At 44.2% G+C, this 13,081-nt stretch overlaps 1 protein-coding gene across 2 annotated transcripts in view; it reads left to right on the top strand.

The window, feature by feature from the left end:
• pcsk5b (proprotein convertase subtilisin/kexin type 5b) overlaps positions 1-13,081 on the top strand; it is a 68,261-nt gene that overhangs the window by 19,263 nt on the left and 35,917 nt on the right. For both annotated transcript variants that reach the window (XM_047592578.1, XM_047592577.1), the window contains exons 4-10: positions 96-239; positions 1,067-1,143; positions 4,189-4,277; positions 4,530-4,702; positions 7,595-7,807; positions 9,145-9,245; positions 12,921-13,024. In XM_047592578.1, coding sequence (XP_047448534.1) covers positions 96-239; positions 1,067-1,143; positions 4,189-4,277; positions 4,530-4,702; positions 7,595-7,807; positions 9,145-9,245; positions 12,921-13,024 — 901 coding nt within the window. The remainder of the gene's footprint in view (positions 1-95; positions 240-1,066; positions 1,144-4,188; positions 4,278-4,529; positions 4,703-7,594; positions 7,808-9,144; positions 9,246-12,920; positions 13,025-13,081) is intronic.

Here is a 13,081-nt window from a genome sequence, read left to right as displayed (position 1 = left end):
TTAAGTGGAAATCTTAACCCCCCGCGTCGTATGTTTTCCTTTTTTCCTCCACGTGCTCTCGCCGCTCGCCCGCCATCCGCCCTCCGCCTCCCCAGCACTGCAACGACGACGTCCACAACTGTCAGTCGGACATGAACATCATGGGGGCGTGGAAGAGGGGCTACACGGGCAAAGACGTGGTGGTGACCATACTGGACGACGGCATCGAGCGGAACCACCCGGACCTCTTTCAGAACTACGTGAGTGTGTATGTATGCGTGTGTGGGGCGGCTATGAGGGGCCTTGTGTGGTGGTGTGTGCTTGTTGGGTGTCGAGTCATCGGCGAAATTAAACGATTAATTTATTTCAGTCAAATGTAGGTGCCTGCAAGTGTGTGTGTGTTTAGAGGCCCAAAGAAAGTCACCGTAATCTGATTACAAATATATGTGATGATGTCTTATGTGGGAAATACATTGTAGTCGGGGTTACGACATAGATTTTCCTTTGGAACTGGGTGGTAACCGTCGTTTATTTTCTCACGCAGCGCGATCGACTGGATGACGATGACTGGTCGTAGTTGTGCGTCACAAGTTACACATCGAAGGGCGTGTTGGTTTGCTGTGTGTACGTGTTTATTTGTTTGTGGCTGTGTAATTGATGTGCGCGCCGAGGTATGTCGACCTCGGACCGAGGCCAGATAGAGTCAGAGAGTAAGTTCTCGGTTTGAGGCGGCAGGTGAGGCCATCAATCAATTGTGCGGATGAAATGATTCACGCCCTCTTTGACAGCGCCTGCACTGCTGTCATTAGCTACGTTTAATGCCAGGATTTGTTTATGCCGAAGGGCGAGTGGCGCGCCAGATTGGGTTAGCTCTGATTGCCTTCGATTTACAGAACTGTTGAGAGTGACGCTAATGCGAACTGTTTGATTGGGTTAGAGAAGCTTTTTTTTTTTTCCCCCGACCCGTGCACACATCTACTTTTCTAATGAATTTACACGGTGATACTTTCTCTCCCCTGGTCGTCGTTGCAGCGGGTCCTTCTGGTGTTTGATGTAGTTGTTTTGACCTCCCGTTTTTCCTCTCCAGGACCCTCAAGCGAGCTATGATGTCAACAGCAACGATGTGGATCCCATGCCCCGATATGACGCAACCAACGAGAACAAGTAAGAATGAAAAAAAAAAAAAAAAATGAAATAAAAATAAATAAAAAATACAACCCACAACTGAGAGACAGAAATGTCAATTCAACTGTTCATTTGGGGCTCATGTAAAATAAGCATGCGGCTTCGGTGTTTTGTTGCTAAAATAGACAAACACTTTTCACATTCTGTGTTTTTCCGATTGATTTTTACCAGAAGCTCTGCGCTTCGGTATGTTTATATTTGCTGAGTGCCGACTTTGTTGTGGGTCTGATGAGTTACATTAGTGTATTTGATTGTGACATTTGTGGGTTGGCTGCGGTTTTTCTGTTTGGAAGAACAGAAAAAAAAAAAAAAAAAAAAAAGTTGCTCATCTATGCACTTGTCTTGTGCCAGTTTGGCTCGGGTTTAGCGAGTGATTGTTGGGTGTGTGTGTGTGTGTGTGTGTTTGGCTGCAGCAGCCAAAGAGCCGTGGCAGTGGCTCGGTCCCTGCTGATGCATTGTCTTAAAGAGACATGAGGGCCACAGATGCAGCTTTTAAGGTTGAATTCATGGTCGACTATGACGTTATTGTGTGCGGACAGAAATCTGGTGCACTTTTCCACTTTTCACATTTCTTTTTTGTTTAAAATAGCATTCCTGGCATTTACAAACTTGAGATCATTTTAGTTTATTCTAAGGGTGGAGGTCATCCTCCGTGGCAGCTGAATACATGTGAGGAGTTGGTATGAGGCGGCTGGCAAATTATGAAATGATCAAAGAGATTTGTGAGTAATAAGCTAACTTTAGTTGTATCTGTCAGACTGCAGATTGTTGCCTCTGTGTTGTATAGCAACGAAAACAATGTAAGTCCTGTGGATTTAAATCTGTTGTCTGTGTGTATAAGCGGCGCTTTACATTTAAGAAGGAAAAGAGCAAGTATATTATTATCATCATCCACTATATAGTTGTAACTCAACTGGCTGGTCCGTCATCTGTTTCTTTAAAAGCCAACTTTCCTGTGGTTGCTGAATTTTAAATATCGTATCCACAGGTAATTGGACCTCTTTGAGCTCGAACTCTCTTCACTCAGATGCGATTCAGTTGAAAAGGCGGCTTTGTGTTGTTGGACTGACTTCAGTTCGTCTGCTACGTAAAAACTAGAATATGCATGCTGTAGGTGTCCTACGAAACCAGGAGAAATATTTTTTGCACATAGATTTTCATTACCGCATGCTCTTATGTAACATTAAGTGAATGTTAGAGAATATATATTTATTTTTTTACTGATGGCTTCCAGATAGATCTGAGCAGCCATAAATAATCCCCGGAGCCTCTCCCTGTTAATACCTGAGTGGGGAAAGAAGCTAGCAGACATACACACTGAAAACTGTACAAAAAAAAAAAAAACCTAACTGGAAATCTATTTAAACAAATCTGAAAGTGTCCTTTGAAACCTTAAGAAAATCCAAAAGTATTTGTGTCTGCACTGACTGTTATTCATTGCTCAAAGGTTGTATAGTTCTGGTTGAACGGAGAGGTCCTGGAGTGACTGTGCCACAGATGTGTAGAAAATGGAAAATACAGGCAAGTACAGACAAAGGCTGGAAAGATGGCCAGACAGACTATTTTATGGATTACTGGAGTGGAGTGGACTGACTGGAGGCTGTTGAAGCGTTTTCAAACGGGGAGCCAGCGGTTTGGCTCATTAACTCTGATGAAGGGACCTATTACTGATTTGCCGTCATTTAATATGTGATACTTTAACCCGCATGGTTTCATTAGTCAGATTATGAGCTCACTCTAAACTGAATAAAACTACGGATCCAATGCTTTGCAGAAAAGAAAAAAAGCAAATAGAAGCTAAATGGTCAAAAACTGGAGATGCATGTGACACAGTCTACTGGTCTTTTGCTTTTTATTGTTGCTCTGTAGGTGACAATGGAGGAGAAAAGCCCTGGAATGGAAAAAGTTACTTAAGTAACACACAGCAGAGTTCCTGTTTATGAGTATTTTTTATTTATTTTGCTACTATCGGGCAAAAAGAACCCATTAACCATCTTATTGAGCAGGTTAACATAAAGACTGGTTATTATTACTGATTCACAAGGTCAATAAGATTCAGTTGTTATAGTTGTAGCTTCTGTACTGTCTTGGTGTGGCCACAGTGAGATTTCAGACGAGAGGATGCGGGAAATGGCACGTATTTAAATCCAAGTCAATCCAAGGAGTTTGGTGTTAGATATTTCATATGAAAATCTTTTTTTATTTTTATTTATCGTTTAAACACAGCCCCCTTCCCTCTGTGGTTTCTATAGCTAGATGCTGGGTTTCCATGGCAGCGGTCAAAGCTGTTTCCGGGGGTGTAGTGATGCAGATGTTCTCTGCAGGAGGTTTGTGCGTGTGAGTGTGTTAGTGCCGATCCAGAAAGGGGTGTTGTTGAGTGTGCGGCGGCGGACACAAACACACTATGTTTGTTTACGCTGCTTCCTGACCTGGGCCGATTGTCACCACTGTAGTTACTGGTGGAATGTTACCCTGTTGTGTGTGTGTGTGTTTGTGCGTGTGTTTGTGCGTGTGTGTTTTTAATTCTTTAAGTGTTAGTAGCCCGACTTAGATGTCATTTCCTCTGTTGTTGTTCTGTGTGCGCTGCCCTCAAAAAAAGCACCAAAACTGTGCTACCTTTGTATATATGTGTGCAGCAGACCGTATAAATGTTGACATGCCCCTCTTTTCATCCGCATGTAAGGAGAAAAAAAAAAAAATCAAGCATTGCAGAAATATTTATGAAGTTTGCTTCATTTGTAACACTTATTACACTTCAGCCACCTTGTTTACCGTGACGTCATCTGGAATGTACATATTTGTGAAAGGAAAATGTGTTTATGTGTAAGTGTCCGTTCATTCCACTTCAAAAGCTGCGTGTTTACGGTGGAGGCTGTGTGCATGTATATACTGTGTGTGTATATACAGTACATGTCCTTGTGTTAGCCTTCTCCGGTTCCAGTACATGGTGTGTGTGTGTGTGTGTGTGAGAGTGTGAGAGTTTAGATTTGTGTATTAAGCTGTTGATTCCCCCTCTTTCCTCAGACACGGTACACGGTGTGCAGGTGAAGTTGCTGCAGCTGCAAACAACTCGCACTGCATTGTGGGAATTGCCTACAATGCCAGAATAGGAGGTGAATATTTGTATTTAACAGTTTATCAATATTGTTAATAACCATTCATATGTTTGCACGTGATTGATGGTTCATGAGTAGAATACATGCTGGAAACACTCAGAGCTGCTAAATATTTGTCTGATCTTATTTTAAGATGAACCGGGTTTATCTGCTTGATAGTGTCACCTGTTCGCCTGTTTCTGTGTGAACACTGAAGAGAGCGATTCCTCTCAATCCGTGTGTGCGTTACTTTTTGTGTTTGTGCGTCAGGTGTGCGAATGCTGGACGGAGACGTCACGGACATGGTGGAGGCCCGGTCTCTGAGCCTCCACCCGCAGCACATCGACATCTACAGTGCCAGCTGGGGGCCTGATGACGACGGGAAGACTGTGGACGGGCCGGCATCTCTGGCCAGGCAGGCCTTCGAGAACGGCATCCGCATGGTGGGCGCACGCATGCGAGCATTCACATTTACGAGCAGAAACATGCACAAATAAACATGTGCTTCACTGATTAGACATTAGTATTCAAATGGCAAGAAAATATATACACTCCAAGCAGATGTGCTTCTTATGCTCATATTCCAGACACTTATACCTATCTATAAGCACCTATCTGTACCTGTCACGCTCCTGCAGAGAGAGGGGCCCCTCTGGTCTATTAGCATACAGTATATTAATTTACATATTCATAGCTTGAGTTAAGTATCTGGTGCCGTGTTGTTAACTGAATTGAAGGCTATAACCGAGGTTAAGAGGAAGTCATTTACTGGTCGCATCTCCCAAACGCGTATACTGTATCTACACATTCACAAAGCTTGCTACAGCTGACTCACTGCTGTTTGCTTAACCTCCTGAGACCCGGCGTCCTCATGTGGGGACATTATGCTTCAGACCCGCTGTCCTCGCAAGGAAACACTTTCTGTCTGCCGTGTACTGGTAGCGAAGGGTCAATAAACTTGTTTATTTGTGCTTATTAACTTTTCCAGTTTGACATAACGTACAAATTTTAACAGTGCACACAAGTACACGCTTGAGGACGTTGGGATTTCGTCATTTCCAATTCTGCTTTTGCAAACAGTTTTATATTTTGGTGCGCATTGTTGACTTAAATTGTATAATACAGCGAAATAATCCATGTGTCCACATATTTTATTTCAAAAACTACTTCCAGTTCAAAGATGATGCTTATTTTTTATACTTCTTAAGTCCTCATAATCCCAAATACCTAACAATCTTTATCTTATTTTAAAGAAATCAAGATGCATTCCAGCCGAATGCTTGGGTCTCAGGAGGTAAACGAGAGAAATTTACGGTAGATGGAGATGAAATTCAGGTAGTGGAAGGACTCTGGTGCGGAGATGGCGTAGTGGCTGGAATTACGTTACTACCAAACGGACCAATTACAGCTTTCAAATTTCTGTGGATGTGCACGTCAGGCCACGACGTTAGGGTGTGCTTGTGGTCTGGACTGTCGCCATAGCTACGGCACCAAGCTGATCCAGAACCTTAAACCGCCTGTAAATGTGCCGACTGAGAACTGGAAGCCGTGTTACGAAAAAGGAGAAAAGAGGCAGAAGTAAATATATAAATAAGTAAAAGCGACAGGCTGTTGTCGCTGTAGCTCCTGACAGGCGGCCCTTTCAAGATGACAGAGGTGAGGGAGATATCTGTCTGAGTATGTGCTTGCATGCCCACCCGCTGTTGTGCGTGCGTGTGTGTGTGTGAGAAGCTGAGTGGAGATGGCATGCTTGTGAGTGTAACATGTACCTGGGTGACACCTTGAAGAGGCGGTTTATCACAGAGAGCCGAGGTGTTGGAGATAACACTGACAGCTGTGGAGGCAGTTTATTCTCTGGCTTGTGTTGCCGTGTGTTTGACAGACAGGCGTTACCCGACGTGCGACATGTTTTTAATTAGCTTTACACATATGGATGAAAGAGAAAATATGTGCCTCTGTGTTTTTTTTTTTGTTTTTTTTTATAACGCAAACTTTTATGAATTAGTTTGTGTCTGCAGCTCTGCATCATAAAAAGAAAGTCTTTTTAGAAATTGTTGTGAATTAAACTGGCACTCGACTTGAATGTGGTGCTTTTCCGTAGCCCTTTTTGTGATCTCTCGCTGATGATAGCTGACCGTTTGTTCTTTGTCCTTTTCTTTATTTTATTAACTGCTCTTCACAGCCCTCTCCATCGCTCTCGACTTTTCAGCGTTTGCTCTTGTCTGGTCCCCTTCTCGCACTCAGAGGGGCTTCACTGCTTATCGCTGCCTGACAGAAGCCCTCTATTGAAGAACTCCATTGTACCTTTTATTCCTGTGTGTGTGTGTGCGCACAGTCTTTTTTTTGTGTGCGTGTGTGTGTCTTGACAGTGAGGATTGCAGTGTCAGTTTGTCAGATATCTTTTTTTTTTTCGCTGACTCCTGGCTGAACTCTGCCTTCATAGCTCGTCATCACTGCCGCTGTGACACCCTCTGTGTTTCTCCACCAGGACCGAGGTTTACATCATATTTAACTCAGCGGTTTCTATTGGAAATAGTTTGCAGTAAAGTTTGGTCACACCTGAAGTTGATGTGAAGCTCACTCTGACTCACTCTGACTCACTCAGCTCACTCCTAAAGTGATTTATTTGCTATATTTGTGCGTTTAAAATATATAGTTTTGCTCCGTTTTTACAATGAGATAACCTCAAATCTCTGTTCTTCTGTTCTTTTCAATGTTTTTTTTGTCATTTGAGTATAAATAAATGCTAAAGGATTATAAAGGTTAAATCAAAAAAATATATTATTTCAGATGAAAGTCAGTTGAAAATTAGATTCAACCCTATAAAGCCGTATTTGATTGTGTTTGATGCTGTAAAATGAGCTGAACATGTCCACATTTTTAAGTGAGGTCTCTCAATGGACATATTGAGATTTGAAATGAATACATGTGTTTGGTTCCAGTGATCGTTTTAAGCCTGTCAGCCAGTCAGTGAGCTCACCTCATTTGCCGCAGAGACAGAAATTCACCTCACTCGGTCCAGTGCATTTAAAAAAAAACAAACAAAAAAAAAAAAACAACCAACTACTTACTAGCACAGCATGGCTCGAGCGATGCCAAATGCCATTTTTAAAACATTATGATTACTGAGCCCAGATGTGTTGCCAGACCCTCACAGGACTGCTGAGGACTTATTTCTGCTCACAGAACCTAGAATCAACCTCCGCATTGACAGGAATTAAGTGCTCGTTCAGAAATTAAGCCAAACCCTAAGACTAGTGAGCTGTAATTACCTCTAAGTACAAAGACAAACATTAAGCCTCTTATTCTAACCTCTGTGCATCTTCTCCTGTCAGGGGAGGAAGGGCCGCGGCTCCATCTTCGTCTGGGCTTCGGGCAACGGCGGTCGCAGCAGAGACCACTGCTCCTGCGACGGATACACCAACTCCATCTACACCATCTCCATCTCCAGCACGGCCGAGAGCGGACGCAAGCCCTGGTACCTGGAGGAGTGCTCGTCCACACTGACCACCACCTACAGCAGCGGGGAGAGCTACGACCGAAAGATTGTAAGTGTGTGTGTGTGTGTGTGTGTGTGCTGGATTTCCAGAGCGGTCACTTAACGCTCTGTCTGTCTCTCTCTCATGTGGCCTCGTTTTACTCCGGAGCCTGAATGCTATGTTGTGCCTTCCAGACTGATTTAATTTAAGACACTACAGATAAAGCCCAGACAAGATTTAGGTTTTCCAGCTTTAAGGGGAGATTTGCAAATGTGCGTTTCTGTAAACATGCACGACCAAGTCAATAATAGTCTAGAGCGCAACGTAGTGCAGCTCGGCTTTTTGCTTGGCCTTCTGCGAGCGCGATCGCGGGTCTGCTGGCGTGACCTCGTCCGACTCAAATCGACCGAATCGCTCCCGTGACCCGCTGAGATGGACAGTGGCAGTTGGCCACTTTGAACTAGCTTGTCTGGCAGGGTCCCGCTACATTCCTCACACTGGCTCTACAGATGGACGCACGCACACGCTTGCATGGCTATCTTTGCGAGGACATTCGTCGAAATAATTCCCTCGTCCCTTAACATAATCCTGACCTAATCGTGACCATTACCCCTACAGAGAAGTGAGCACAGGCCAAAGCGTCCTCGCTCCGATGGTGTAAAACTCACAAAGAGCACACACACACTCATAGTTTACCCCACGGCTCTTTAACAGTTGAGCCTCATATATCTGAATCTGCAGCACATACACATCCCCTCTACTCCGCAGCAAAGTCCTCTTTCGCTTGCCACTGAACCACTTCAAATTCTCTGTGTGTGTGTGCGTGTGTCTTCAGATAATCCCTCAAACTTTTTGGTCCGGGAAAAGGTCCTTTGATGAGGGCTCAAACTGGAAGTCAGCCAAGCTTTTCCTTGGCCGACTGACTGTCAAGCTGCCTGACGAGTTGGCTGATTAAAGTTCATACAATCAAAGCGCACATACAGCCCCTCAATAACGTGTTTTACCACCTCTTATTGCGCGTTACACTGCATCATTTTTCCTCTCCCCGTGCGCTGAATTGAATCCACGGGGGGAAATTGGTGATTTGTGTGTCACCCGTGCGTTGCCGCGCATCAAAGCTGGAATGCGAGTTTGAGCAGTTTCAGGTGCGTCCAAATCCTCCCGGTCCTTGTGACTTCAATCACTGTCTTGTCTCTTTTCTCCCTGTCATCCTGCCATCGCTGCTGGCTCCTCTCCCCTGTCTCTCCGCCTCATCTGTTTGCTCGTGGCTTTCTTATCTCTCCGCTTTCATTTTGGATGTTGACTCCACCTCTGCCGTCTCTCCACTCTCCTCTCTCTTTTTTATATAATTCCTGTATCTCCTCCACGTCTCCCTCTAACCCTCTGCCCTTCTCCTCTGTCTACAGATCACAACAGACCTGAGACATCGGTGTACAGACAGTCACACGGGGACATCCGCCTCCGCTCCTATGGCCGCTGCCATTATTGCTCTGGCCCTGGAGGCAAAGTAAGATCCACTTAACCTCATACCTTTGCCCTATGCTTACCTTCCAAAGCCTCCTCCTTATAGACCATTGAGGCCAGAGCTCAACAACACGTGACGCGTTTCCGTTCTTCCATTGTCAAGTTCGGGGTGACGATGCATTTAGCATAATTTTGGTGTCCATGTAATAACTTGTGTCCTTTTAATCCACTTGTGTCAAAGGTTTATAGCTACATGAGGGTTAATAGCTATTTTAAATAACATTTAAATGGAAAACTCTATGTTATCCACTGCTGATAATTACCTGTTATTTTGACTGACAATGACAGTGTGTGGATTACCAACCAACAGGTTAATTTCCCAATGGTTTGGGAACATTTTGGCGTAAAGATGTTCTGCTTGACGTCTTCTTCGATAATCGGCACCGTTGTGTGTGTGTGTGATCTAATTGGCCGTGAACTGTACTTGAACCTCACCCGGATTAAACCCGCATACATGTGAAGCCGCGGTCTATGCACACTGTCACCTTTAACCAGAAATTCACTTATGCCAAATTATAAATACATCGGAACACGTGTCACGGTCGTAACCGTACCTGGAGCTGGAGGCGAACGTGGCCGGTTCTTCTCCGTCTGGAGACGTCTCGACCCTGAGCTCTTCTGCTTTGTGGCGGCCTTTTTGAGGCTGTTTAAGTTCAGGTGATCACATGTGTTTGTGTAGCTGTGGGTGCTAAGAATAAAAAATCTTTTCTTCCCTGGTACACAGTGTTCCAGCACAGCTTGTCAATAAGACGTTAGGCCGTAGGTAATATCGGTAGAATGTGGGTGAGTGATGACTGCGTCCGTACTAGCAAACATTTACATTCCGCTTTTCTGCTTCGAACGCATACATATGGATTCAAGGAGAAGATTGTTGCACTAGTACAGATTTGCTTGATTTAAAGCAGGGAGGATTTCCTGAGTCTTTTTTTGTAACGCGCTGTACGTTTCTGTTAGAAGACGCTGCCGACATGAAAGGACGATCAAAAAAGTCAAAAAAATCAGACGCCGAAAACCATTTTTCCCCCCCAGTCGGTTTCAGTGTCCTGCCGTGAGTCAGAGCAGACGCTGCTCTGCTCCTCTTTGAAACCTGTTGAGGGGCTTAATTTGTGTTTAATTCATGAGTTGAATACAGTGCGGTGCAGGTGCAGAGACTCTGAATTAGGCCCATCATCACATGTTGAGCAGCTCAGTTAGCCGAGGTCACTTCGTTTAACCTGGATAATCCAATCCAAATCCTCCCTGTAGAAAATATTCGCGGTTTCCAGGCAGCGCCGGGCACATAAGCCTGTTTCCTCAACAAGATTATCACACACGCTTTCTTGCCTGTCTGCTTTCTTCTTCTTCTTCTAGCTCTCACTTCCTCTCCGCCGTACTCACTGCGCCTCCACTGATTTCATGATGGTCTTTTTTTCTTTTTTCTTTTTTTGGACCCCTCCGAGGCAAATACTATTCTTTCGTTTCTTTTTTTTTTTTCCCTGTCTGTTCAATGAGTTTCTTGCAAGCATGCACATGCACTCAAATGGAGGACAGGATGAAAGGGCTAAAAGGGAAACAGTTTAGACAAACTCCGTCCTGAACTGATGATATCTGCTCTTATCTGGTGAACGAGGGCGTGCAAATTTCTGCGATAAACATGTCAAGATGCCATTACGCTAACGTTCCCTGAAGTCTTTGTTGTGAGGCATTTTCCCCTGGTGCCAGTGTGCACATGGCACTTCAGAAACCTCTCGTGCGCTGTTGTCTTCAGAAGTTCAGGCGGCAGCTTTGCAGAGCGTCCAACTGACTGTTACTTTCTTTAGTCTTGACGGAGAAACTAGAGAGGGCGAAAGATGAGAGGGAAGTGAGGGATTATAAAGGAACAATCATGGACGACCTTCCGCACGAGACGCATGAGGTTTTCAGAAACCAATACAGGGGCGAATCTGTGAAAATTAAAACCGTTCCTCTATTTATCTGCTCTGTTTCATCCCGTAGAGGCGGAGAAAATGTATATTTATGTGTCGCACTTTATTGGGTAACTCTCCATCTATGGAATGAACTGAGGTTAAATGTAGATGTTGAAATGTTTGACTTTCTGCCTTCGCTTTCTCCTCTCAGACTGTGTGTCTTCATCCATAATTACACCGGAGAGAAGCACCATGAAACCTATATGAGACTCTGATTTGCTGCTGGTTTTCCCCAGTATGCGCGCTGCTCCATTAATTAGTATTGGCTTGTTTATGGAGAGGCAGTCATGGCCTAGATAATGATGCCAAAGTCACTTTTAATTAATGACCATAAAACATTTATGGAGCCATAATTACAAAGTGGCAGCTAAGCCTATTAATATTGATCTGACCATTAATTATTCCGACTTTCATGGGATTTATCTGTGCTGCCATCCTTTTAATTATTTTGTTACTTTACTTTTTAGCCATTTACTCCGTATTGTACGGTTTGATTTGATGAAATGAATTAGTCGCGTCAGGGAATTGTGGACATGTGCGACTCCACACTACTGACACGACTCTGGTCGCTTTAAAATCTCCCTTAATCTCGGTCACATCCTGAAAATCGTGCGTCTAGAACACGATCCTGAGAAAAGGTTTACTGGAAAGCAGATTAAGACAGTTTGATTATTACAGCCGGTATTAAAGGGTTTAGCTTTCATACCAGATGTCGTTAATCTAACCAGGAATTTAAAAACACAAACTGTGATTCTCTGTGAGGAATTGTTTTTGAAACGGTCGTGTGGACGAACCAGGACCGTCGCTGAACACAGAAGTGGGCAGAAGTTTGTCAGACATTTTTTAATCTTGGCTTATCTGAATTTGATCCTGTAGCTCAAAAGACGATGACTGGAACGTTAAACTCGGATTTTGCCCATAATCTGTTAAAGTCGTCAGCTACACGTGAGACACAGAGTCTCCCCCAGATGTTCTAAACGTTTTTTTTTTTTTTTTTGGTTTAATAGATCGCAGAAAGCTTTGAAAGAACCTGCTCTTATGCAAGCGTCTCTCCAGCCAAAGGCCTGTTGCAATCGGTCTCGCTCTTATATCATAGCCGCGTGTCTTCTTCGGCTCTCAAGCCCAAATGTTGGGTTGCAAACCTGAAATATCAGTTTTGGGTCAAAAGCTTTGGAGTACTGCGAATTCTGGAGGTTTCAGATGTTGAGGGAGTGACATGAGGGAGCTGAGCATCTGGCCGGCATATGAGATGGAAGGGAATCCCAGGAAACTTGGTGACCCACTTCTTCCCGGTTTTTCCTTTTAATGTAGCGTTTGGACATCAAAGGAGTCGAGACACATGGCTGCCATCTTGTAATGGATCTCACGTGAGATCTGAGAAACTAAGGACGGACGAACACGCTTCCATGCCATCCATCTCCATCCGCGTCCTCTGTAATTTTCTCTCTCGTTATACATTCAGCCTTCTTTCCTCCTCATTGTGCCGTGTTTATTTAACCCCCCTTCACTCTGAACTTTTTAAGTTCCTCTTTCATCTACCGTGCTGTTTGGGCGTTTCGTGTAGGTCTCAATGTTCTGGTCACTACAATAAATTACCCAGTAACCTTCAGCCCCTCGCCATTCCTTAAATGTCACCAATTTACTTAATTCCTTCACAATTACTTTGATTTTGATAAATAAATGAATGCATGTGTATGTGTTCCCTCTCGCAGTCCTCTTCTAACTTGGAGAGATGTGCAGCACATCATTGTGAAGACCTCTAGAGCCGGACATCTCAGCGCCCCCGACTGGAAAACCAATGCTGCCGGTTACAACGGTACTCGCACAAACACACACACACACAGCCGGTGCTCACAGTAATTGTCGTTGGCAA

This window comes from Mugil cephalus, chromosome 8, assembly GCF_022458985.1.
Source record: "Mugil cephalus isolate CIBA_MC_2020 chromosome 8, CIBA_Mcephalus_1.1, whole genome shotgun sequence".
Taxonomy (NCBI): Eukaryota; Metazoa; Chordata; class Actinopteri; order Mugiliformes; family Mugilidae; genus Mugil; species Mugil cephalus.
Note: the sequence above shows the minus strand (reverse complement) of the source record. Positions and strands in the feature narration are given on the sequence as shown.